General features: G+C 33.3%; 1 protein-coding gene across 11 annotated transcripts in view; it reads left to right on the top strand.

The window, feature by feature from the left end:
* The window catches only part of ZEB1 (zinc finger E-box binding homeobox 1), a 273,742-nt gene that overhangs the window by 164,170 nt on the left and 82,673 nt on the right, over window positions 1-26,899 (top strand). For 9 of the 11 annotated variants that reach the window (XM_036261960.1, XM_036261954.1, XM_036262012.1 and 6 more), the window contains one exon: window positions 19,708-19,908. In XM_036261960.1, the coding sequence (XP_036117853.1) occupies window positions 19,708-19,908 (201 nt within the window). Of the gene's footprint in view, window positions 1-16,551; window positions 16,633-18,480; window positions 18,749-19,707; window positions 19,909-26,899 lie in introns of those variants that run through there. The other 2 variants (XM_036262028.1, XM_036262021.1) reach the window with 2 other exon arrangements.

Below are 26,899 nucleotides of genomic sequence, written 5' to 3'. Positions count from 1 at the left end.
GGCATCTGTGTTCATCAGGGATATTGGCCTGTAGTTTTCTTTCTTTATCCTGTTTTGGAATTAAGATTATGCTGGCCTCATAAAATGAGTTTGGAAATCTTTCATCCTCTTGGATTTTTTTGAATAATTTTAGGAGAATGGGTATTAAATATTCTTTGAATGTTCAGTAAAACACCCCAGTGAAGCCATCCAGGCCTAGGCTTTTTGTTTGTTGGGAGTTTCTTGATTACATCTTCAATATTTTTAGTTGTTATTGGTCTGTTCAAGTTTTCTCTCTCTTCCCGTTCCAGTTTTGGGAGACTGTGTGTTTCTAGAAATTTGTCCATTTCACCTAGATTGTCCAATTTGTTGACATATAATTGTTCATAGTGTGTTTCGATGATCCTTTCTATTTCTGTGGTGTCAGCTGTTACTTTTCCTCTTTTGTTTCTGATTTTGTTTATTTGGGTCCTCTCTATTTCTTGGTGAGTCTGGCTAAGGGTCCATCAATCTTGTTTATCTTTTCAATGAACTAGCTTTTTGTTCCATTGAACTTTTGAATTGTTTGTTTTTAGTTTCTATGTCATTTATTTCTGCTCTGATCTTAATAATTTATTTTCTTCTACTTGCTCTGGATTTTTCTTTTTGTTTACTTTCTAGTTCTTTCAATTTTAGGTTTAGAAAGTCAATTAGGAAATTTTCTTTTTTCGTGCGGTAGGCCTGTAGTGCTATGAATTTCCCTCTCAGGACTGCTTTTGCTGTGTCCCATAGATTTTGTGTTGTGTGTTCATTTTCACTGGTTTTTAGGAAGTTTTTAATTTCTTCCTTGATCCTCTTGGTAACCCATTTGTTGTTTAATAACATGCTCTTTTGCTTCCAAGTGTTTGAATGTTTTTGTTTTGAGTTCTAGTTTGATGCCATTGTGATCTGAAAAGATGCTTGCAATGATTTCAATCTTCTTGAATTTGTAGAGATGTACTTTGTGTCCTAGCCTGTGGTATGTCTTTGAGAATATTCCGTGTGCACTGGAGAAGAATGTAGATTCTGGAGCTTTGGTATGACATGTTCTGTAAATATCAATTAAGTACAACTGATCTAGTTTGTCATTTAAGGACTCTGTATCCTTAATTTTTTTGTCTGGAAGATCTATCCAGTGGTGTCAGTGGAATGTTAAAGTCACCCACTATGATTGTATTACTATTGATCTCTCCCTTGAAGTCCTCCAAAAGTGTTTAAATATATTTTGGTGCTCCTGTATTTGCTGCGTATACGTTTACCAGGTTATATCTTCTTGTTGGATTGATCCCTTTAATATTATGTAGTGACCTCTTTGTCTTTTATTATGCCCCTTGTTTAGAAGTCTGTCTTATTGGATATGAGTATTGCTATACCAGATTTTTTTCATTTCCCTTTGCTTGGAAAATTTTTTCCCATTTTTTCACTTTCATTCTGTCTGGGTTTTTTGTTGTGAGGTGGGTCTCTTGTAGATAGCATATATGTGGGTTATGTTTTCTTATCCAATCACCTACCCTATGTTTTTTGATTGGAACATTTAAGCTATTTTCATTTAAGGTTATTATTGATACTTACTAGTTGCCATTTTTATTTTATGCCTCTCTCTCTCTCTCCCCCTTCACCCCCCCCTTCTCTCTCTGTTTCTTTGTCTTCTTACAACAGTCCCTTCAGCATTTCTTGCAGTGCTGGTTTTGTGGTCATAAATTTCTTTAGCTTTTTTTTTTTTTTTTTGTCTGTGAGGCTATTTATTTCTCCTTCAACTTTGAATGATAGCCTTGCTGGATAGAGTAGTCTTGGATTCAGACCCTTGACTTTCATTTCTTTGTATACTTCATGCCACTTTCTTCTGGCCTGCAATGTTTCTATTCAGATATCAGCTGACATTCTAATGGGAGCTCCCTTGTAGGTAATTTTCCTTCTCTCTTGCTTCCTTTAAGAGTCTTTCTTTGTCTCCTATGTTTGCCATTTTAATTATGATGTGTCTAGCTGTGGGTCTTTTTGGGTTCATCTTGTTTGGGACTCTCTGTGTTTCCTGAAGTTGTATGACTTTTTCCTTCACCAATTTGGGGATATTTTCTGTCATTATTTTTTCAAAGAGATTCTCTACTTTTTTCTCTGATTCTTCTCCTTCAGGTACCCCTATGATGTGAATGTTGTTATGTTTGATATTGCCCCAAAGCTCCCTTAAACTCTCCTCCTGTTTTTAATGTTTGTTTTTTTTTTATTTCATTTGCTGCTCTATTTGGGTGTTTTTTTCTACCTTGTCTTCTAAGTCGCTGATTCTGTCTTCAGTTTCTTCTAATCTATTGAATTTTTCTAAGGTATTTTTCCTGTCAGCTCTGTCATTCTTTATTTCACTTGACTTTTATTCATAGCTTCTACTTCTTTTTTTAAGCTGATATATTTCCCACTGAGTTCTTTATAATTCTTATTAAGTTGCTTATAGTTCTCACTAAATTGTTTGAGCACCCTTAAAATCATTGCTTTGAATTCTTTATCTGACAAATTGCTTTCTTCCATTTCCTATAGTTCCTTTTTTGGTGATTCCTCCTTATCTTTCATTTGGGTGTTGTTTCTTTGTCTCACCATTTTAGTAGTCAAGCATATATTCTTTTTAAATAGTTAAAACAGTTATGATAAAATACTGAAAGAATTATACCAGTGACATTTGATAAAATGCTAGTTAACTTCTCCCCAATAATTATATAGATGAACACTTTCCAGAAGAATTTTTTGTGATGACGCAAATATTTTATATCTATTCTAAGAGTCATATAGCTACATTTAGTTATTGAGTTCTTGAAATATGTTTAGTATGAATTAAGACCTGAAGTTTGTGTATTATTTATAATTTCAATTAACACAAAGTGAAAAAATACATGTAATTTGTGACTACCCCATTAAATAGCACAATTCACAAATTTTTTATCTTATGATATCTTTTCACTCTTAAAAATGCTTGAAGACGCTAAAGTGTTTTTGATCATACAGGTTATATTTATTAATATGTAAATAATATTTACTATTTATTAATAAAACTAATAAACTTTAAAAATGTGTATTAATTGATTCTTAATAAAAATAAAGGCCCCTGGATTTTCATATCATGTCTGCATTCAATCTGTTGTAATGTATTTTGGTCAAAATACATTAAAACCTAGCCTCATACAGATACGTAGTTTGAATTAACCTTTTTAGGTAATAGTGGTTATTCATTGTTTACTACACTAAACTGATGGAGTAGCAGGTCTTAAAGTGCAATGTGAAATATGAAATCATATGATGAATTTCATAGTTGCTACATTGAAATCCATTGGTCTGTCTTGAAGTTTAAGTGGATCTTTCATGAATTTGTAACATCATACATTAGTCATTTGAAATATATTGGTTCACTGAGTTTTCTAGATCTTCAGAATGTTGATACATTTCATTTTACCATAAGAAAAGAAAATCTCCAATATTAACACCAGTATTTTCAGAAAAGTATTTAAAATTGAGAAGTTGTAAAATTCAGAGTGGCAGTAAGATGTTTTCCAAAATTCTAATTTACACCTGAAAGCTCAAATGTTATCATTGACAACAAATTGGTGTTTTGTTTTTCTTCAAGTGACAGGCTCACTTAATTTATTTTTTAGAAAATGTGTACTAACTACTCAAGTCTGAAAAACCATAGTTAGTAATTTGATCTTTTAAGTAAAATTGGTATACCATGAAAAAAAGCAGTTCAGCTAGCAACTCAAAACAATTGCATGCTTCGATAGCGAGCGGAAGTGTTTTATATGTACATTTCTCTATGTCACACAGAATATTAAAAAGACATGTACTAATGGGTTAAGGTTTAGTAAGGTACTTTTTAGTACTTTATTAGGGCATTTCTAAATGAAATTGGCATTTTTTTATGGAAATAAATAACAATGAAGGATGCCATTGTCTTTAGTTGTGCTAAGGCACTAATAGTTTTACCCACCATGCATTTACATCAGTATAAATGTCAAAAATGTGAAACAGGCAAATAATGTAACACCTTAGTATAATATGAAAATGTGTTTGACCTTGCTGTTATAGACAATAAGGGAGGAGAGAAATAGTTGTTAGCTAGAATAAGTAAGGAAAGGCTTTATTTCATCATGGATATCAGTGTCACATGAATGCTCTGATTTGTTTCTTCTCTTTTACTTGCTTTTTTCCCTATAAAAATAAAAGGAAAGTATTTAGCATGCTAAAAATTGTTTAACCATGTTTGTATTTTACTTTGAAATCATTCATTGATTCAACAGGTATTTATTAAGTGCCTAGTAGGCATAATTTATTTTTATTCTTGAGAAATAGGGAATATAGAGTATTTATGATAATTATGTTAATAAAAGCATCTATGCTCCCACTATTTACAGAGCACTTCCTTGATGCTTCGTCTATGTTTATATACTTTTAAATGCGTTAATTTAATCTCCACGGCAACCTCAAGAGGTAGATTTTTATAGAAAGTCCACTGGATTTTATGCTAGGTTCAAACTTTTTGTATAACTAGACAAATTACTTAGCTATTCTGAATTTTAAGTTTAAAATATGGGGCTGAATGTATGCATGAACAAAGGTCATGGACAACAAAGCCGGGGACAGGGTGGGGAGGGAAGGGTAGGGGGAGGCAGGGGGGGGGGAGAAACATCTGTAACAAAAATTAATTAATTAATTAAAAATAAATAAATAAATAAATAAATAAATAAATAAATAAAATATGGCACTGAGACTTATCTTCTGATTTTTTCCCGGTTTAAAATTCACTAATTTAACATACATTTTTATAGCAGGGTAATCTTTTATTGACACATTACCAGAATATCCCACACTTTATTAGGAAGCCATAAAAACAATTACAAAATCATTATAACGTAAACTTTTTAAATCTTATGTTTCTTTCACATTAAAATTTTTTGATTCAATACATTTTTCACAGCGCTTAATCCTTTATTGACATACTATTAGAATAGTTTATTCTTAACCAAAGATGTAATGATAAGCATGTGAACACAATGAAAACATCAGGATATGTGGACATTATTTTAGAGATGCAGAAACATAAAGGTTAGAACATAAGTCAGGATAAGTCAAGAGCATCACCAAGGCAGTAGTGTTTTAGTCTTTTCATTAATTTAACAAATATCTTGAGTGCCTTTAATAGGCCCTATAATACTTGGAACAAAGATTATTAGAGTGAACAAGACAATGTTCTTATTCTCACAGAGTTTACTGTTTAAAATTTTTATTGAATTTATCGGAGTGGCAGTGATTCGCAAAACCATATAGGTTTCAAGTGTACAACTCAACACATTCTTCACATTGCATTGTGTGCCCATTGCCCCAAGCAAAGTCTCTTTCTGTTTTTATTTTCCCCTACTTGCCCACCTCCACCTAGCCCCCACTCTTCTTTCTCTCTGGCTATCACCATACTGTTGTCTGTGTCTATGTGTTATGTATATGTGTTTGTTTTTTAATCCAATTCCCACTGTGACAGCTGTCAGTTTGTTCCATGTATCCATGCCTCTATTTCTATTTTATTCATAAATTTATTTTGTTCACTAGATTCCACATATAAGTGAGATCATGTGTTATTTATCTTTCTCTGACTGGCTTATTTCATTTAGCATAATACACTGCAGGTCTATCCATGGTGTAGCATAAGGTTTTAGTGGGGAAGTATGGCAGGTAGAATAATGGCTTCCCAGAGATGTCCATGTCCTAATCCCCAGACCCGTGAATATTTTACATTACATGACAAAGGAGAATGAAAACAGCAGAAGAGCCCTGGCTGGTTTGGCTCAGTGGTTGGAGCATCGGCCTGTGGATCAGAGAGTCCCGGGTTCGGTTTCCACTAGGGGCACCTACCAAAAAACAAACAAAAAAGCAGCAGAAGAAATTCAGGTTGCTATTTAGCTGATCTTAAAATAGGGAGATTATTTTGGGTTATCCCGTTGGGCCCCCTGTAAGATCCTTAAAGGTAGAACTGGGAGGTAAAAGAAGAAGGTCAGTGTCAGAGTAATGTGAGAAATTCTAAAATGGCCAATGCTGGCTTTGAAGATGGAAGGGGTCATGTGCTAATGAATGAATTCAGCCACTAGAAGCTAGAAGAGGAAGGAAAATAGGCTCTGTTAGAACCTCCAGAAAGAACACAGCTCTGCCAAACACCTTGACTTTAGGACATTGAGACCTGTTTTAAACTTTTGACCTCTAGAACTGTAAAATAACAACTGTTGAATGACCTTGGAGTAGAGACATGAGGAAAAGAAAGAGCCAGTTATAGAAGGATCTGGGAACAGAGCATTCTAGGCAGAGGAAGGACAAGTATAAGGGCTTAGAATGGAGTAAGGCTTTTCACATACAAAGAACAAAAAGACCATTTAGTGAGAATGTATAAGAAGAGTGGAGAAGAAGTGAGGACCTGAACATGCAGAGCCTTTGTAGGCCATTATAGAACATTGGAAAGCCACTGAAAGTTTTCAAGAAGGAGGGTAATATATTCTACTTTGTTTTGAAAAGATCACTCTGGCTGCTATGTGGTAAATGGAGACAAGGGACCAATGAGATGGATAATCTAGTAGTCCAGAGGTGACAGTTTGAACTAGACTAGTGGCATGGAGATAGAAAGGTATAGCCCAGAATTTGCTGATGGGTTGGATATGAGTTCTGAGATATGCATAGAAATTTGACAGTAGAGAGAAAGAGCAAAGGGGAAGCATGAAAGTACAGTAATGCCTAAGGAATAGACTATATTAAGCAGAATATATAAATTAAAAGGTAATTGAGGCCATAATATTCACAGTCTTAGGGACCCTTATTTGGAATGCATGGTATATGCAGTACAGAGCCCCCAGAATTTAAAATTAAGGGAGTAAGACAATCTCTGAACTGAGGTTTTATAGTTATATATGTCCTCCACTGTCATTCTGATATAAAGATGAATAATGATATTTTCAATTTCATTTTCTTAGAATCTGAGTTCACAAAAATTAAAGTACTTGTCAATGAAGTGTTTAATAATTTATTGTGAATCTCTTTTGGTTTGGTTTTGTTTGTTGTTGAGGATTATTTACTCATTTATTGGCTCTAATATTTCACTTGCTTTGGAGAGGCAGTATATCTAGAGCATGGTCTCCAGAGCCACATGTTCGGTTGGAATCCTGGCTCCAGTACTAACTGGTTCACCTTTGGCAAGTTATGTAACCCCTCTACCTCTCAGTTTTCTTATCTATATAATGATAATAATAGTTCTTCATGTGGCTCTTGTAAGGAATAACTAGTTCATAACTGTACTGCGTGTAAAACATTGAATATTTAGTAAGTACTTACTTTATGGAGCAAGGTGCAAAACTATAAGCGGTATTGATTTAATTCTTTTAACCAGAAGTAGAAATTCAATAGGTCATAATTTCTTTAAAATGCTTTGAAAATACTCCTTTCTCTGTTTCTTTGTATGGCATTAAAATTTCCATTTATGTGTGATTTTCTAATAATGTCCACTTCTTTCATCACTAAGGTAAAATATATATGTGTGGTGAGTTCATATGATCCTGTAGTTTATTGGATACTATTTGTTTTCTGAATAAACTCTGTCCAAAGATGGTTACCATTCCAATTGCTTCTCAGATAAGTCAGGTAAAACAGAGCACTCGAAATTCTTTGGTACTACAATTCAAATCCATTTAACTTCCCAACAAATCTCACATTAAAAAAACCCAAAGTATTCAAAATTTTCTTTCTTTGGTGCATTAGCAAGGCATAAAATAGATAGTAGATACAATGAAGTTTGGAATCCTATAGTATTTATTTTCTGCATAACTCTCAATTTAGCATTTAATTATTTACTGTCATATTTCTCTATATATAATTTAACGTGTACCACTCATAATTCATAAATATTTCATGTATCTCTGAAGCAGGACTACTATATGTCTTTAGAACACTTAAGTCAAAGGAACTAAATTTTTCATTCTAATTTGATAATATAAGCTTGTAACATGTTATAATGTTTGGAAGGTCTCAGTAAAACTAAACTCTAGTTACCTATAAATTGTTTGTCTTTAATGCTTCATTAAGAAATAAATTTAAATTCAAATTATATTAGTATGATTCTTGTTATTCCATGTCTACACTGAAGAAATTGGTATCCTTGTATTGAAATTGGGACCTCAGGAAGGCTTTGAAAGAGGAGGTCCCCTAGTTGGGTACCATGAAGTCATACTTGGATTATTGTGTACTGCCACTCCCATGGAAGCAAAAGAGGGATCAAGTCCTTAGACTAACTACATCCTTGTGGTTCTTGACCTGTTTCTTTTCACTTCTCCTGTGGTTTCCTTTCCCACTGTGAACACTGGTGTCCAGCACATGACCAACAGTTTCAAATAATCAGCATTATATTTCTAGCTTAAACGTTTAGAAAAACCCAAGTGATGGGAATTAAAATAAAATTCATGTCCTCTCTAATTATCATTTTGATAATTTTGAAAATTGTAATGAGAATTTTCCATAACCAGTTCAGCTCTGAATCAGTTTCAAAACTAATCAGGGAAAAAAGTACCCCCTGGGACTGGTAAATGACAAAAATATTTCTTAAAACTGTTTTGTTAGTTGAGAAAAACTTAGAATCATACCAACTCCTAGTAGAGGTTATTAAACATATGATTGTGCGTACAGGTGTATGTGTGCTCTGAGCTGTATTTTGGGAGTATTTGTTAGTTACCTTTCACAAGAGAAGTATGTGGGCATCTGTGCGGTGTGTGTGCCCTCAGAGCTAGTAGGAAGGAGCAGAAGTCACTTTTCATTTTGGATAATTTCATACTTTATGTAGCTATGAATAGAGAGGGTGAATGTTATTCATATTTTAAGACAAACTGCTATCTTTTATATGTAAGAAAAATATATCTTATTATTTTCTAACAACTTAAATTGTTTTATTTCAAAATCTACAAGATGTGTACTTACAACATAGTACATATTTTCTTCTTAAATGTAATTTTAACCCTTAATTATTTGTAGAATTTCAATATATTGATTGTTGTTTCTAAGTATACCCCCTATTCAAATAACAAAAATATTAAGATAATGTTTTCCCTAATTCCGGTTCAGTTTTCTACAGTTCACCATTAGCAACAGTATGCTGAATAATTTTCAGACTCTTTTCTTGCAAATTTAAAATTTACCTTTAAAAATTTTGTAAGTAATGTAAACATTTAAACAACATAGGAGAAATTTAGAAAAATGTAAGTCTTTCTTTCATTACCTCTTTCTTCATTGTTCATCTAGACATATTTGATTCAGGTATGTATATTTATATTTTGGAGGATTTCCCTTTATATCAGTACAAAGGGATCTTGGGTGGCTACTTAGGTCTTTTGTAATTAAAAACAAGTTCGCAGATAAACATATGTATATATTTGCACACATATTTAAGTTAATTGGTAGGGTAAATGCCAAGAAATCACTGGGTCAATGGGAAAACATTTTAAGTTTTGACAAACATTGCCATATTAACACAACGACATGTAAGAGTGTACTTGTTTCCCTAATCCTTGAATATCCCATGCATTGTTGGCATTTTTATGCTTTATATCACTTATGCTTTAATATCACTTTCAATAATATAATTAGTAACAAACACCATTTACTGAGTATTAGTCCTTATGGGCAGTGTTCTACATGCAGGGGACACAGCAGTGAACAAAACAGGAAAAAAATCCTATCTGCATGGAGTTTACATTCTAGTGAGAGGATAATAAAATGTAAAATAAAATATTATGGCGGTTATTGATAAATATTTTAAAAATAAGTAGATCACAGGAGAGAGTGGGGTGTGCTCTTGCGGTGGGGGAGGTCTATAAATTTAAATAGGGTGGTCATAAAAGACTTCATCTAAGGAGGTGAAATTGAGCCATTCATGAAGAACATTCTAGGTGGAGCAACATGAAGTATAAAACCTTGAGACAAGAGGCAAGTGTATCTGGAATGGAGTAAGCAACTATGTAGTAGAAGATGAAGATGAAGTCTGAGAGAAAATGGATGAGTGTGAAACAGCTCATGAAGGGCCTTTGGATTACAGTAAATATGATGGCAAACCATTAGATGGTAAGCTCAGAAGAGTGAAAGTAATCTCTCTAATGCTTTAAAAGATTACTTCAGCTTCTGTATTGAGAACTGACTATATAAAGGCAAAGGTGAAACAAAGAGACCCAAAAGGAGAATTACAATATTATGGGTGAGAGATGACATTGGTTTAGAGCAGGGAGGTGGTGGTGGAGAGTTAATTGTAAGTGGTCAAATTCTGAATAAATTTTAAGGTATTTTTCTCTAGATTGGATGTGGAGTGTAAGGAAAAAAGGGGGTGGGGGGGTCAAAACTGATACCAAGATTTTCAACCTGAGCAACTGAAAGAATGGAATTGCCATTTACAGAAATGGAAAAGACTATGAGAAGATCCATAGTTCACTTTTTGCATATGGCAGATTTGCCCAATAGATATCCAAGTGGAGATGTCAAGTAGGCAATTGGTTATACAAGTCTGGACTTCAGCAGAGGAGCCATCGAATGGTATTTAGAGCCATGAGAAATACTGAGGTCTGGAAGATGGAGGAAAAAAACAAAAGCAGCAGCTAGTGAGTTAGGAGGAAAATCTAGAGAGTCAAGAGAAGAGATTGTTTTAAAACAGAGAAAGTGATTCAGGATTATGTCAAATGCTGCTAGTAGGTCAAATAAGATGAGGACTGATAATTGCCACTGTATTTAACAGTATAGCCCTGGCCTATTTGGCTCAGCGGTTGGAGCATTGGCCTGCGGACCAGAGAGTCCTGGGTTCAGTTCCCGCTAAGGGGCACATACAAAAAAAAAATGTAAAGGTCCTTCCAAGCCATGATAAGAACAATTTATGACTGGAGTGGGTTTAAGAGAATAGGAAGAAACAAACTGTAGGCAAGTGTACTTGGAGACAGGTGTAGGAAAATTTTAAAGAAGCTTTGCAGGAAAGGATTATGGACTTTGGAAAAGTGATATTTAATCAGAAGAGGGGTTTAGCCAGAATAGGGTTTTGAAGTCAGAGAAAGGCAGGAGAGTTGAGAGTGCATGCAATGTAACAATTGAAGTAATTTTTAAAAGATAATTAATGAGGTTGAGCATCTTGTTACATGTTTATTGGCCATTCATATTTTTGTGTGTGTGAATGTGCGAATTGCCTTTTTGTGTATTCTTTCTGGGTGGTTCATCTTTTTCTCATGGATATTTAAGAATTCTCTGTACACTAAAGAAATCAGCCTTTGGTATCATGTACTGCAAATATTTTTCACAGTTTGTCATTTGACTTTGACTTTAATTTTTTTCAATGTACAATCATGGATTCTATGCCATGTTTATAACACCCTTATTCCAAGATTGTAAAATGATTTGCCTATACTTTCTTCTATTACTTTTATGGTTATTATTTTAAATTAAAATATTTGATTCATATAAATTTCATTTTGGTTAAAGTTATGAGGTGGGAATATGATTAGCAAGATCTACTTCTGGCTTCTAATCAAGTCCATTGATTGTCTGCCTGTCCCTATACCAATATAAATCTGTTCCCATGTGTATAGATTTGAGATGCATTTTCCATCTGGTATGGCTAGGCCATGTTCTCCTACCACCACCATTATCATTATTTTTCTCAATATTTTTACGTTTGTTTTCCCACAAAATAATAGTAACAGTATGTATTGAGCACTTATGTACAGTACTGTGTTAAGCTTTTAGCATATAAAATTATTTTTTATTATGATAAAAATAGGGACATACTATTATCTCTATCTTAGACATAAGGAAACTGAAACATGAGAAGGTTAAGTAATATGCCCAAGGTGACATAGCTAGTAAGTGGTAAATCTGTGATTTGAACTAGGCATTCTGGCTTCAGAGATGGTGGTGTTCTTACCTGTCCTTATAAACTCCAGAATCATTTAGTCTAAATCATTTAGATTTAGAATCTAAAACATCACATTAGTATTTGGATTAGAATTGCATTGAATTTATAGATTATGTTAGGTAGAACTGACATCTTTACAATATGAAATCATCCTATCCAAAAAGGGTATGTCTTCATTTGTTCCAGTTTTCTTTTATGACCCTCAATAGAGTGGTAAAGTTTTCTTTATATAGGTCCTCCATATTTTATTTTGTTTTTTCCTTTATGTGTTATCCTTTGAGTTATCACTAATAGATTTTTTTCCTCCTGTTACTTTTAGCAGACTATTGTTGATTTATTGGAAAGCTATTGGTTTTTTTTGTTAAATTCATAATTAGTCTTTTATCAGATTTTCTAATTGCTAGTAGTTCTGTAGTGATTTTTCTTGAACTTTTCAGAAACATCATCATATTACTTGTAAATAATAAGTTTGCTTTCTCTTTTCTAATATTTGTGCTTTGTTTTTTAAATTAGCTGTTCTTTTAGAATACTATTTAATAATGACTACAGTAAGCACTGTATCTTATAAATGCCTCTGATACATAATAATTTATCACACTAGTGACTTCAGTATTATTTTATAGAAGAGTGTTAGCAAGGAATAGCAAATTTTATCAAAAGCCTTTCAGTGTCTATATAAGTTGTTTCTCCTTTTACTGTGTTAATTTGTAGTGCAGTGATTTTCAGCTGGTGGACCACAAGAACTTTTAAAACATTCAAAACCTGACTATTTAATCAGGGACACTGACCTCTTTTGCCTTGGATTGTCAAATTAAAAAAAAAAAAAAAAAAAAGACAATAGACATCCAGTGTGAATGAATCAAAATTATACCTATTTTTTGTCAGATCAGCAAAAAATACATTTTTTGGTATGCCACAGAATTTTAGTAATTAGTTTGTGCCATGAAATGAAATGAAAAAGTTTGAAAGTCGCTGATACAGTGAACTCTCATATTATTTCCTAATGCTGACTAATGCTTGCTTTATTTTAATGGCCTACCAGATTTAATATTTTATTTAGGATTTTTACATTAGTGATCACCAATGAGACTGAATTCATGAGTGTGTGTGTACATGTGTGTGCTCTTTCTCAAATTTTACTTAACTTTTTTGTTTTTTAATTATCTTTATTGTTGAGAGTATTACAGATATCCCCCTTTTCCCCACATTGACACCCTCCACCCTGCTCTCAGCCCCCCACCCCCTATCCCCACCTTCACCACACTATTGCCTGTGTCCATTGGTTATGCATACATGCATATAAGTTATTTGGTTAATCTCTTCCAGCCCCCTTTACCCCCTTTCCTCTGAGAAAAATTATTGTTATTTCTATAAATATATTTTACCTTTGTAATCAATGAAATGACTATTCCTCATTATTTAAAGATTCTTTAGGCCATAAACATTTATACTTTCTAGCATAGCCTTCAGAAATGTTTAACTCACTTCTATATATTATGGCATTTTTTTTATTTCACAGATCATAATAATTACCTGCAAATTTTTCAAGTACTTAAAACAATGGAGGAATTTATTTTTACTTTTAAATTTCTTTAAGAAAAATGTATTGTTTTATTTTTTTTTAATAATTCATTTTTTATTTATTAATTTGTTTTTGTTACAGATGTTTCTCATTTTTCCCCCATTGACACCCTCTTCCCCTCCCCCCACCCCATCCCCAGCTTTGTTGTCTATGTTCATTGGTCATGCATAAATGCATGTAAGTTCTGTGGTTTATCTCTACCCCCCAACACCCCCCTCCTCTGAGTCTTGTCAGTCTGTACCCCACCTCTATGTCTCTGGGTTAATTTTGTTCAGCAGTTTTAGTTCATTATGTTCCACAAATGAGTGAAATAATGTGATATTTGTCTTTCTCTGCTTCGCTTCTTTCGCTTAGCATAATACTCTCCAGGTCCTTCCGTGCCATCTCAAAGGATAAGAGATCTTTCTTTCTTACACCTGCATAGTATTTTATTGTGTACATGTACCACAGCTTTTTAATCCACTCCTCTACTGATAGACACTTGGATTGTTTCCAGATCTTAGCTATTGTAAATAGTGTTGCTGTGAACATAGGGGTACATATATTCTTTCTGATTGGTGTTTTAGGGTTCTTAGGGTATATTCTTAGAAGTGGGATCACTGGGTCAAATGGCAGTTCAATATTTAACTTTTTGAGGTAACACCATAGTGTTTTCCACAGTGGCTGCACCAGTCTGCATCCCCACCAGCAGTGTACTAGAGTCCCCTTTTCTCCACACCCTCGCCAACACTTGTTTGATGATTTGTTGATGGTGGCCACTCTGACAGGTGTGAGGTGATACCTCATAGTTGTTTTAATTTGCATTTCTCTGATGATTAGTGATGTTGAGCATTTCTTCATATCTCTCTTAGCCATTTGTATGTCCTTTTTGGAGAGATGTCTATTTAGGTCCTCTGCCCATTTTTTAATTGGGTTTTTTGTCTTCCTTTTGTTGAGTTGTTACCGCTATTATGCTGGTTTCATAGAAAGGATTTAGGCTCTTTTAATTTTCTCTTTAAAAAGCAGTAGAATTATCAGTCCTTTGAAGATATGAAGAAATTCAGCTGGCAAAACATTGGTACTTTTTTGAGTTGTTAAATATTCGGTAGCTTCCTTAGTTTACTTTATGGTGTATCTACCTTTGATATCTTTCCTATAATTTTATAAATTCCATAAAATAATAATGTAGTTATAATCATTTTCATTTGCCTAGAAAGTTATTTCATCCTGGTTTTCAAACATATTTGCTCTGTGCAAAATATTTTTATAAAGTTTCTACATCCCTTTGTAGTTATTTCTCTATTTGCATTTTAATATTGAATAGTTGTACTACCAGTCAATTTTTTTATGGAATTAAGTGGGTTGGCATTGTACCTATTTAATTGATTCTTTAAAGGTCTTGTTGTTGGACTAATTTATTAATTATATGGCTTTTCTACTTTCTGACTCAGTTTTTGTGTTTGTATTTTTAATTTCCTCCTCACATTTGTGTTTTATCATACTTCCTGCATCCCCAAACTAACAAGTAATATAAATGAAAGAGCATCCTTTTATAAAAAGGATTGTACCTATGAGGAAAATATTAGTTATTAATAATTTAGTATGAATTATCTCAATCCATATACTTTCCTCCTACACACAAAAAAATCATCTGTTCCTAGAACTGCATTTAGTTGAATCTAAGAACTTTGCTATTTAACTGTTTCATCTACCTCTTTGTGAATTATACTAATATTGGCTGAAATTAGCTCACTCAGTGAGTGGGAGTTTTGATAAGACAGGGAAAGGATAAGATAATTTGGGATGGCTCTTGTTGGGGGCATATAGGCAGAGGATCAATGGAGAATGGGGGAAAGGCCAGAACAAGAACTGAGAGAATATCAAAAACAAATCCCATAAATACTTAGTAATTTTTGTGTACTTAGAGAGGGGAGAAAGAAATTAAGAACTGAGATTCTGTGCATGAAGGCAACCCTCTCCCCAGTGTGTACTTAACCACTGTCTGGTGATGATAGGACAGCATTGAAAATGTTACCATTTTTTATTGACATTTAAATTCATATTGTGAATGATAAATTATGCTTAAACACTTTAAAACTGTTTACCTTTTCTCTTTTCCTTTATCTTTACTCTCTTGAAATTTTATTATTATTATTATTATTTTTATCCTCATTCTAGGACACTTTTTCATTTTTTGTTCAGATAGAGTGGGAAGGAGAGAGAGAGAGAGAGAGAGAAACATCGACATGAAAGGGACACATCGAGTAGTTGCCACCCGCATGACCCATCCAGGGCCGGGTTGCAAACTGCAACCGAGGTATGTACTCTTAGCGGGAACTGAACCCAGGTCTCTCGGGACCGTAGGCCGACGCTCTAACCGCTGAGCCAAACTGACTAGGGCGAAATCTTATTATTTTAATTACAACTCAGAACCAGCCCCAGCCGGGTGGCTCAATTGGTTGGAGCATCATCCCATGCACCAAAAAGGTTGCGGTTTCGAAGGTTGACTCTGGTCAGGGCACATACCTGGGTTGCGAGTTCGATAGTTCGATCTCCAGTTGGGGCACAGATCCGAGGCAACTGATCAATGTCTTCTCTCTCTCTATCTGTCTATCTCAAATCAGTAACTGTATCCTTGGGTGAGAATTGTTTTTTAATTAAAAAAAAAACCTCAGGACCAAAGGTTGATCATCACCTGTGATTAAGAATACATCTGTAATACTTTCAACAATAAAAAAATTAAATATTAATAAAGAGTATGCTGCTCTTTAGACAAATTATATTTTGTTGTATTTTTTAGCCAAAAGTTAAACAGTATAAAGTTATAGCAATAGATGTGCAGACAATTGAAATAACTGACACTCTCATTGGCTATTAGAATTTATCAAGGGCCTGTATTACTTTCTGTGCTTTTAGTGCTGGGATCCTGTTTTTAAACAGAAGTAGATCCACAGAAAGATAGATTCAGAAACACAAGGAAGCTTGCCTATTATCTAACTTACGATAATCAATATAAGTGATTTTCACTGTTTTTTGTTTGTTTTTTTTTCTGTCAGCTAAGTGACTGTGAAGCAGAAGACAGTGAGAAGCCTTGGAAAATAGTTATTGGTCTTTTTTCCATCTTAGCCAATAAAATGTAGTGCTTTTTAAAAAATTTTTCAAGTTTACATCACACACTCAAAAACATGCTCTGGGAAAATTCACAAGATAACTATAAAATATATGCAATGTCTGTGGTTTGGATACCTGACTTATAATCAATCTTTCACACCACAATGGCAGCTTATACTGGGGGACCAGAAGGAGTTTTGCTAAAGCAAAAGTGACAGGTGTATTTGTAACATAAAACATATATATCTTAAAGTCCAATTATTGGAAAATACTCTCTGCATATGTTAAATATACAATCTAGCGTCAACCAAATAACCTATAAGTAACAAAATTGATCATTATAAAACTAAACTACAGTATTATATCATTAAAAGCAATAACAGCACCAATATATAACCATGGTCAACTCAAGATACTAAAGAAACACTAAAACCTCCCTTCACAAAATAGTAGGAATTTCAACTATCCATGCATAGTGAGAACTCTGCAATGAGCCAATGTGGTGACCAGATTTCATGGAATACAGAATTGATTGATACTCAGTAAATACTAAATATTGTCTAATGTGTGTAGCATATAAATGACTACATACCATAGCAACTTTAAATTCTTTAGTAAGTCATTTAGTAGGTTACTAATAAGGATCCTTGAAAGTAAAATAAAACTTAATAGCATGGTACATTATACACCAGTAATATTCCTAAAAAAATTATATATATGCACATACACATACATATATATTTGCATCTTACTCTCAGTTAAGGGCTTATCAAGAAACCCTTGTTCCAACTCTAGACTATCCTTTGAGAATCATTCTCTTTACCCATGCACACACATTTTCACAATTTGCCCTTCTCATAATGTGGCTGGAGTATAAGGAATTTCCTGTATTTCCATATCTATCTACTTAATACGTTTTCTGCAATTCCATCCCTACTGACAAATGTTTTTAAGGAATGGCCAAAGATATATTTATAAGAAGATCTATTATGACATTGTTACCAATGCTTAAACACTGAAAAGAAACTGAATTTTATGAATAGGTGATTACTTAAATTATATTTGTACAATGAAATGCTGTGTAGCCATCCAGAAAAAAATTATAAAGTTCCACATATACTCACATATAAAAGTTTCCAAAGTATGTTATTAAGTGGTAGAAAACTAAGTGGCAAAGTGTATAATGTGATCCCATATATGTGTATTAAAAATAGATTTATATTGCCCTGGCCGGTTTGGCTCAGCGGTTAGAGCGTGGGCCTGGGGTCCCGAGAGTCCAGGTTTGGTTCCCACTAAGGGCACGTACCTCAGTTGCAGTTTGTCCACAACCCTGGTTGGGTCGTGTGGGTGGCAGCCACTCGATGTGTCCCTTTCACGTCGATTTTTCTCTCTCTTCCTCTCTCTCCCTCCCACTCTTTCTGAACAAAAAAATGGAAGAATGTCCTTGGGTGAGGATAAATTAAAAAAAAAAAAAAAGATTTATATTAAATATATGTGTATAAGGTGAGATCTGTATTACAATTAAAAAGGAAAAGATATATAAAGTGATCAGTATCATGACTACTTAGTGTATAAATTAATTGATAAAATTTGCTGTTGTTGTCTTTAAAGAGAGAATTGAAGGGAAGATTAGGGGGATGGGCTTTTACTAATTTTACATATTATGTATTGTCTTACTTTTTTTCCCCCAATGAACATGTATTACTTTTATAATAATATTAGAGAGAAAATGACTTTCTCTTGGGAAAAGAGCTGGAAAATGTATTTACAGTAAAGTATTAATGATTATGACATAAGATATTGAAGAATTCCTCACATGGGCAAAAGGGTAACTCACTAATCTTTTGGACAGAGAGTTCTTCCCAAGGACTGTAAGAGTAGCTTTGGAGATTTTTGGTTATTTGTACTCATCTCAACATATATGTTATTGTATTTCTTTTTTCATGGTCTTAGTGTGTGTGTGTGTGTTTATATAGGAAGGGGGATATATATGCATATCATATAAGCATTTAAGTGAATATCTTCTATCAAGAATGGTTGGAAAACTGAAGGAAGAAATGGAAAGAACTAGAAGTAACCATTGCTTAGTTATCTAAACAAAGGAAAGCTTCCTTTTTCTCCCTTACCCGCAATCTCTCTTAGTGAGTAAGAATCTTACTGCAAATAGTTGAAAAGAGTTTTCCAGTGACCATAGCCAATGAGATACTAAATAATTTATTCCATTACAGTTATTATTACAAGGACTCTGGAGAAAAAATACTGGCTATATTACATTATTTTTTTAGAGAATTTTATTCTCAACTATCACTCATGATTCTGTGAGCTGTAGTCATTCAACATAGTTATATATCCTTATAATGCTGGTATTAAATTTTATTGAAATTCATTAAAAATATGGGAAGGGTATTCATTTGAAAACCGCTGAATGGCAATTATTTTTTAGAATGACAGATTCACATATAAATGTTACTTAAATCATGCCTTAATTATGTAGAAATTTTGCTAAATTGGTTGATTCTTTCTAAAGTCAGTAATGATTAATATGAAATGCATGGGCTTAATCAATAATTTGTAAATACTTTTTCTTATGGTAAATTTGATGATGTATTGCTATTTTACTAGAGGAGTTAAACTCTTAAACTGTTTTGCTTTAAATATTTGAAGGACTAATTGTACATGAGCAGTATCATATAGAATAAGTTTGTTATGATTGGAGAGGATAGGATGTTTAATGTAGTATTGAAGAGCACAGATTATGAATCCAGAGTGCTAGGATTCAAATCCTGGTCTTGCCACTTCCTATGGATGATCTTGAACAAGTTACTTGCCTTCCTTGTGTCTTGGTTTCCACTAATGTAAAACCATGATATAAGTAGCAGATGGTAGACAGTTAATCTATTTCATAGTGTTGCTGTAAGGTTGTTGTAAAAATTAAATGAGTTACTATTTATAAATCACTTGTACATATATTAAGTATTCAGTAAGTATAGCTATTAAAGGAAATATTGAATCACAATCTGTTGCAAGTACTTAAAAAAATTTTTTTTTTACTGAAGTGTAAAAACTGATTTTGATTCTTTGTTTCTCATTTGTATTACAGTTACAAATTATAATACTGTGGTAGAAACAAATTCAGATTCAGATGATGAAGACAAACTCCATATTGTGGAAGAAGAAAGTATTACAGATGCAGCAGATTGTGAAGGTGGTATGCCAGAAGATGACCTGCCAACAGACCAGACAGTGTTACCAGGGAGCAGCGAAAGGGAAGGGAATGCAAAGAGCTGCTGGGAGGATGATGGCAAGTTTGATTTTGTTTTGTAATATTCTATTATCTTGATTCTTTTAAAAAATATATTAATTTAAAAGATAAATTGGATGAATTTCTGAAATGAACTGTAAATTTATTTGTCTATTAATTAATAGACGCTATTTTTCTATTTACCAAAAAGTAAATTGTGAAGCAGAATAATAAAGTTATTATGACCAAATGTACAATGCATATAATATTGAATTCTAGTAGATTTTAAAAAAAGGATCAAGCTTTCCATATGCTGTTGATATAATCAAACCTATATTTAATTTCATATTGTGACCTCAAATGAAGAATCTACTTAGAAACCAACAAATTATATTTTGGTGCAGTAAAATTATATGAATGTAATGTACAAAAATCCCAAACACAAATAAATCATTGGTATATTTTTTGTGTTTGTAAGCCAGCCTGCCTCACTTTCTCCCTCTCCCTCCTTCCCTCTCTTTCTCTCTCTCTTTCCCTCTCCATTGAGAAGTCATCTGAGAGCCTTGTGGGGTTTCCTTTGTAGGTAACCTGTTGCTTATCTTTTGCTGCCTTTAGGATTCTCTCTTTGTCCCCAAGTATACGTGTGTGTGTGTGTGTGTGTGTGTGTGTGTGTGTGTGTGTAATGTCCAAATTTGAGAGAGGATGAGTAGTCCTAGAAGAGTTTCTGAGTGAAACAGTGTTCTTGAGTTATAAAACATCAGTAGAAGTAATTAGGTAGAGATAAGGAATAGAAGGTACTTCAAGCAGAAGACACAACATACATGAAACCATAGACGTTTGAACAAATTGTGTTTGCAGAAAATGAGATCAAGGAAGTAAAAAGAGGAAAGAAGGAAAGAATATGAAAGGCACTGTGTGCTACCTCAAGAAATTTGAACTTAATTCTGGAAGCTTTGAAAATAACATCATTGATACATACTTTAGAAATAAATCTAGTAGCAATATGGAAAATAATTTTAGAGGGAGGGAATCTAGAGGCAGGAGGTAGTGCCTTCAGTAAGGAGGCAAAAATAATTCAGATAATGATAAGGGTTTTTGAACTAAAGAAGTAGTAGTCCTTGGGACTGAAATTAAGGGGAGATAATTGACAGAAATGTGGGAGGTAGAACATACAAGGTTTGGTTGATTGTATGTAGAAGGTAACTAGGGGGGAAGGACTGACATAATTCCCAGGTCTGGAAAATAGAATCCAGAGAAGTCAACTTGCTTGTTTATAATCACAACTGGTTAATGACAGAGATATTTACCTGTTGAACTTTAATATTGCCCTGGCTGGTTTGGCTCATCAGTTAGAGCGTCAGCCCGCAGACCAGAGAGTCCCGGGTAGGGTTCCCACTAAGGGCACATGCCTCTGTTGCAGTTTGTCCCTGGCCCCCATTGGGGTTGTGTGGGTGGCAGCCAGTCGATGTGTCTCTCTCATGTCGATGTTTCTGTCTCTCTCTCTCCCTCCCGCTCTATCTGAAGATAAATGCAAAAGTATCCTTGGGTGAGGATTAAAAAAAACAAAAAAAAACTTTAATATTGATATCAAATCTTTTGGGAGCAAGGATTTCTTATGTATTTCTTGTCTAGTGAGAATTGATCCATCAGTGTAATTGACCCAAAATCTTAGTGTGGAAGCAATAAGGAAATTATTTGTGTGGTAAAGGGGGAGATAAAGAGAATGAGATAGATGGAGATAAAATGATGAAAAATCATTGAGGAGGTTCTGTTTCTGAAAATATATTGGGATAGATTATTTGGACTGTCTTACTGAAAATAACTAATGTCAGTTAATTGCCTGATGTTATATTTCAAAATAAATCAATCTTCTTGAAAGATTTAAAGAGCTAACTAGACAGTAAGACAACAGCAGATCAAAATCTAAGTCAAGACAGGAACCCATAGAGGTAAGCAGAGAGAGCACAGCATAGAAGACTCTTTGGCCTTAAGGATATTTGCTTGACCAGGGTAATGTAAGATTTGGTTTTCAGGCCTCTGAGAAGAAACAAAGCCTTGGACCACCAAAATGTTTAATTATAGATTCTCCCCTAGTATGGATTACACCTTGACTATATGATGAACAACTATCTGTCATCCCTACCATTCTCAGGAGTTAGCAGACAAAATTACCTTAGTTAGGGTTTGGGGGGGGTGGGTGGAGAATTGTCTCTGAGAAATAGTAACCATGAAGTGTCTAGCATTGATTTACACCTCAAATTCAAATTACTGGATAGCCTGATGAATCTCAAGCCATGACTGAATTTAAATTAGAACTGATGCTAATACCCATAAGCACCAAGAAAAAACAAATACACATCTTCCTTTGGAGGAACATACCTTCATGCTAACACTGTAGAAGTCTCCCAAATAATTAGCAAGAAGACACCAACATGAGTGAAAATTACCAGGAACAAAAGGAAGCAGAAACTGCCCTATAAAGATGCTAATTACTAGAGTTATCTGAGACAGATCATGAAATGACTGTCATGTTTAAAGAAAAAGTAGACACATTTGAAATTATCTGTTTTCATAGAATAAAATATACCAACAGATTTAAAAAAGAACCAAATGAAACTTCTAAAGATGAAAAAAATAACAATAAAAAGTCAGGTTCAAAGGATGGATTTAATAGCAAAGTAAACAGAATTGAAGAAAATTAATGAATTGGAATGCAGGGGAAAATATACTAAATGCAACTCAGAGAGACAGAAATAGGAAAATAAGAAAACAGAATAGGAGACATAAAGGATAGAGTTAAAAGGTCCAAAATAAGTCTTAATTCTAGGAAAAGAGAGAAGAGGGAAGCAGCAATATTTGAAGAAATAATGGTTGAGATTTTTTCAGAATCAATGAAGGACACAAATTGAGAGGCTCAGCAAATCTTAAGAAGGATAAATAAATCTACCCCCAGTCACATTATGGTAAAATAGCAAAACATTCAAGACAAAAAGAAAAACTTAAAACTAAATCCCAAAGATTAGATTATGTTTCAGAAAGTGACAATTAGACTGATGGCCAAATTCTAAATATCAACAGTGGAAACCAGACACAGTAAAATGATGTATATCAATACAGAATGCTATATTTAGCAAACATTTTTTAAGGAAGGAGGTGAAATAATAATTATTGCAGACAAATTTCAGGCAATGAAAACAGAAAATTTGTTATCAGTAGACCCCTCAGTAAAGCAAATGCTAAAGGATATATTTTTAGGCATGAGGAAAGAAATCTTTGATAGGAGGTCTGAGATGTAGGACAAGCAGATAAAGTGACAAATGCATAGTAAAGATAAATAATCCCATAGTATTTCTCATGAAAATACTAACCAAAAAGTATGGGAAGCTAAAATTAATTTCATGTGATGTCTACCCAAAGGACAAAAGCATTATCACTTTATAATGATGAAAGATTAAATTTACTAATATCATTTTAAATATGTTTGTACTTAATTACAAGGCCTAAAAACATATAAAAGAAAAATAGGCAATATACAGAGAATAAGATAAATCTATACTGTGGAAGTTTAACATACCACAGTTAGTCATTGATAGAATAATCACTCAAAACCAGTGAGGATATAGAAGATTAGAAAATATGAGTAAGAAATATAGACAATGTACTTAGTAATTGCAAATTAAATGTTTTTCAAGTGTGGATCACTTACAAAAATTGAGCATATACATGGTAATAAAACAAATTTCAACAAATTTTAAAGGATAAAATTATATACAGTATGTTCCTTGAACATAATACAAGTAAGCTAGAAGATAATAAAATAGAACATTAAGTTTGGAAATTTTAAGAAACACACTTTTGAATTTATGTTCATGGGTCAGTACAGAAATCATAAACAAAATGAAGAAACATTTTATACTGAATAATGAAAATATTGCATTTCAAATTTTGTAAGTTATGGTTATAGCAGTTTTATGGTGGTTTTTAATTAAATTTATTGGGGTGACATTGGTTAATAAGATTATATAGCTTTCAAGTGTATATTTCTATGATACATGATCTGTGTATTGCATTGTGTGCCCACCATCCAAAGTCAAATCATCTTCCATCACCATATTTGATCCCCTTTACTGCCCCCACCCTCCTTCTCTCTCGTAACCACCATACTATTTTTCGTATCTATGATTTTTCAGTTTTATATCCCATATATGAGTGAAGTCATATGATTCTTGGCTTTTTCTTACTGACTTATTTCACTTGGCATAATATTCTCAAGGTGCATCCATATTGTCACAAATGGCAGTATTTCATCTTTTCTTATGGCTGAAAAGATTACATACTGTACGATTATATGTATATGACATTTTTTAAAAGACAGACTATGTGCTAGATAACAAATCAATGGTTGCCAGGGGCTAGAATAGGCGAGAGTGTGACTATAAAGGGGGTAGCACTGGGGAGTTTGGGGGGATGATGTAACTGTTCTGAGTCCTGATTTTATTGGTGGTTACATGAATCTATACATGTATTAAAATTCATAGAGTATACACTAAAATAAACAGTAAAATCTTCTGTATGAAAATTTATATATGTATATACATGTGTATGTATGTATTTCTTTTTTCTTCTACAAAGAAAACTCTAGCCCAGATGACACCACTGGTAAGTTCTACACATTCAAGGAACTAATAATTCCAATTTTAGACAGTTCTTCCAAAGACAAATATAAGAGGAAATATTCCTCAACTTTTTTAATGAGGCTGTCATAATCTTAATACTAAACCAGATAAGCATAAGAAAGGGAAATCACAGACTCATTCAGAACACAGACACAAAAATCCCAAACAAAATATTAGCTATATGTTATACAGAGGTGGGTAAAAGTAGGTTTACAGTTGTAATACAAATAATATAATAAATAATACAAAAAACTTTCACATATTCAGGACTGTAAACCTACATATATGTGTATGTGTGTTGAATGCAAGGTCAAAATAAATTTAAACAAGTTTTAAAATACAGTTTAACAAACTTGAGAATAATTAAATATTCATCTTAGCAGACACAGGAAAAACTTTTAGTAAAATTCAATAGTTAGGAATGGATAACATAAAAGTTAGCAAACTAGAAACAGAGGTAGGTGTACTTCTTGATTTAATGAAGTGTGTTGTGTCTGTGTAAAATCTATCACAGACATCATATTGAATGAAAAAAAGGTTAAAAACTTTTTCTTTTTTTTTGCGATCAGGAGCAAGGTATGTCTAAACAAAAGAAAATGATAAAAGGAGTCTTGGAACTTAAGGAAGGAAGAAAAACTCTCCATTTAAAGATACATTTTTTTCATAAATAAACTACATTTCTAAAACTATGTAAAGGGCTAATTCTAGACTTTTCCTCACCTAATTTAAAAATAAAATTAAAAATGTATACGTGTCACACCATGTTCAAAAACAATCTTGTCTGACCAAGTAGAATAAACCAATAGACACAAAACTCTTTCTTTGATAAATAATTTTGACCAAAATAAAAAATCAGTCTCAGCTACTGAAAACCACAAATGAAGATAATTCTGGCATTCCAACAAGTAAAAAGTGTCCTTTTTCATTGTTGGAGTTTAAAATACCTTTGTGACAATGTATACAGAAGTTCAGCAGCACTGCCCAGTACTGCAATGCAGCTAAGTAGTGCCCAGTACTGCAATGCAGCTAAGTAGAATATCAGACCAGAGTCCTCAGTAAATTAAATTCATGAATATCAAGGTTAGTAATTCTCTTATTTATTGATTGATTTTGAGAGAGAGAGAGAGAGGGACATCAATTTGTTGTTCCACTTATTTATGTGCTCATTGGTTGATTCTTGTATGTACCCTGATGAGGGATTGAACCCACAACCTTGGTATGTCGGGACAACACTCTAACCAGTTGAGCTACCCGCCAGGGCTAAGTTAGTAATTCTTAATAGTTCACTTAGTTGGTTACCATTAAGTGGCCCTTAGTCATACATTCAAATGAAAGTTGATGGCTTCAAATTCAAACACAGAACTTCTGTCTTGAGTTGCTTCGTGGCACCTCAAGGTGATCCTTGTAGCTGAATTTGGAAGATTATCTATCAGATTGGACATGGTTGACCAATCCAGGCTGATCCTGAAGCAGAATGAGAAATTTTGAATTACAAGAGGAGTTTACTTTAAGGAGCAGTCAACCTCCTGGGTAAAGCTTCACTCTATTCAGTTACTTTCAGGTTCTGTTCTTGCATGAAAACTGCCTCCACTGCTGTTCTTTGGTTCCTATTAAACTACTACCCCAAAAAATAAGGAAAGAAAGAAAATCTGTAGGGTGTCTTGATCCTATCACTATTATAACTGATAATTGCAAGAAGATGCACATTTGTAAAATATCCTGCTATTGAATACAAGAGATAGTAGTGTTTGGTTAGAAAGTAGAGTAGTAGCTGCAGCTTAGGTTTTTCAGTAGGAAGTTTAGAAAGCCAGTTGTTTAATAGAGTTGTTTCTCATCTAGTTACTTGAGGATGAGCAGGCAGTAACACTGTCTGTGACAATTATTTTATTTTAAAGACTTTTAAGGGAAAACAATAAAGAAGGAAGGAGTCAGTGGCATTTAGCTATGCTAGAGACCAGCACATAAAACTGATATTCATACATGTGTAGCATAGTGTGATCAAGGGACTGAAGTCCATTGAAAATTTTAATATGCTATTGAAATGTTAATTATATAACAAGTACCTTTAAAAAGTTATTCTTTTCTGTGAATCAAATCTCAAGTTAGGATCAAATTCTTAGAAAATGGATTATATAGAAGAAGCAATGTTTTTACTGTAGATATTTAAAAAACTAGGACATGTGTGTATCCAAAAATTAAAAAAAATTTTAGGTTAAGTCCTATTGTCTTAAAATACTTTCAACTTTAAATTTTTTTTGTAGGGAAGATAGTATAAATTGGCAGTGTTCCAACATATCTATCCTCATAAGAGCTTCTTGTGGTTCAGCCAAAAAATGCTCATGCCTGTGTCAGTTAAACATTTTAAAATATATACA

This window comes from Molossus molossus, unplaced genomic scaffold (assembly GCF_014108415.1).
Source record: "Molossus molossus isolate mMolMol1 unplaced genomic scaffold, mMolMol1.p scaffold_m16_p_1, whole genome shotgun sequence".
In the NCBI taxonomy this organism is placed as follows: Eukaryota; Metazoa; Chordata; class Mammalia; order Chiroptera; family Molossidae; genus Molossus; species Molossus molossus.
The sequence above is the reverse complement of the archived record's forward strand: the minus strand, read 5'-3'. Positions and strand labels throughout refer to the sequence as shown.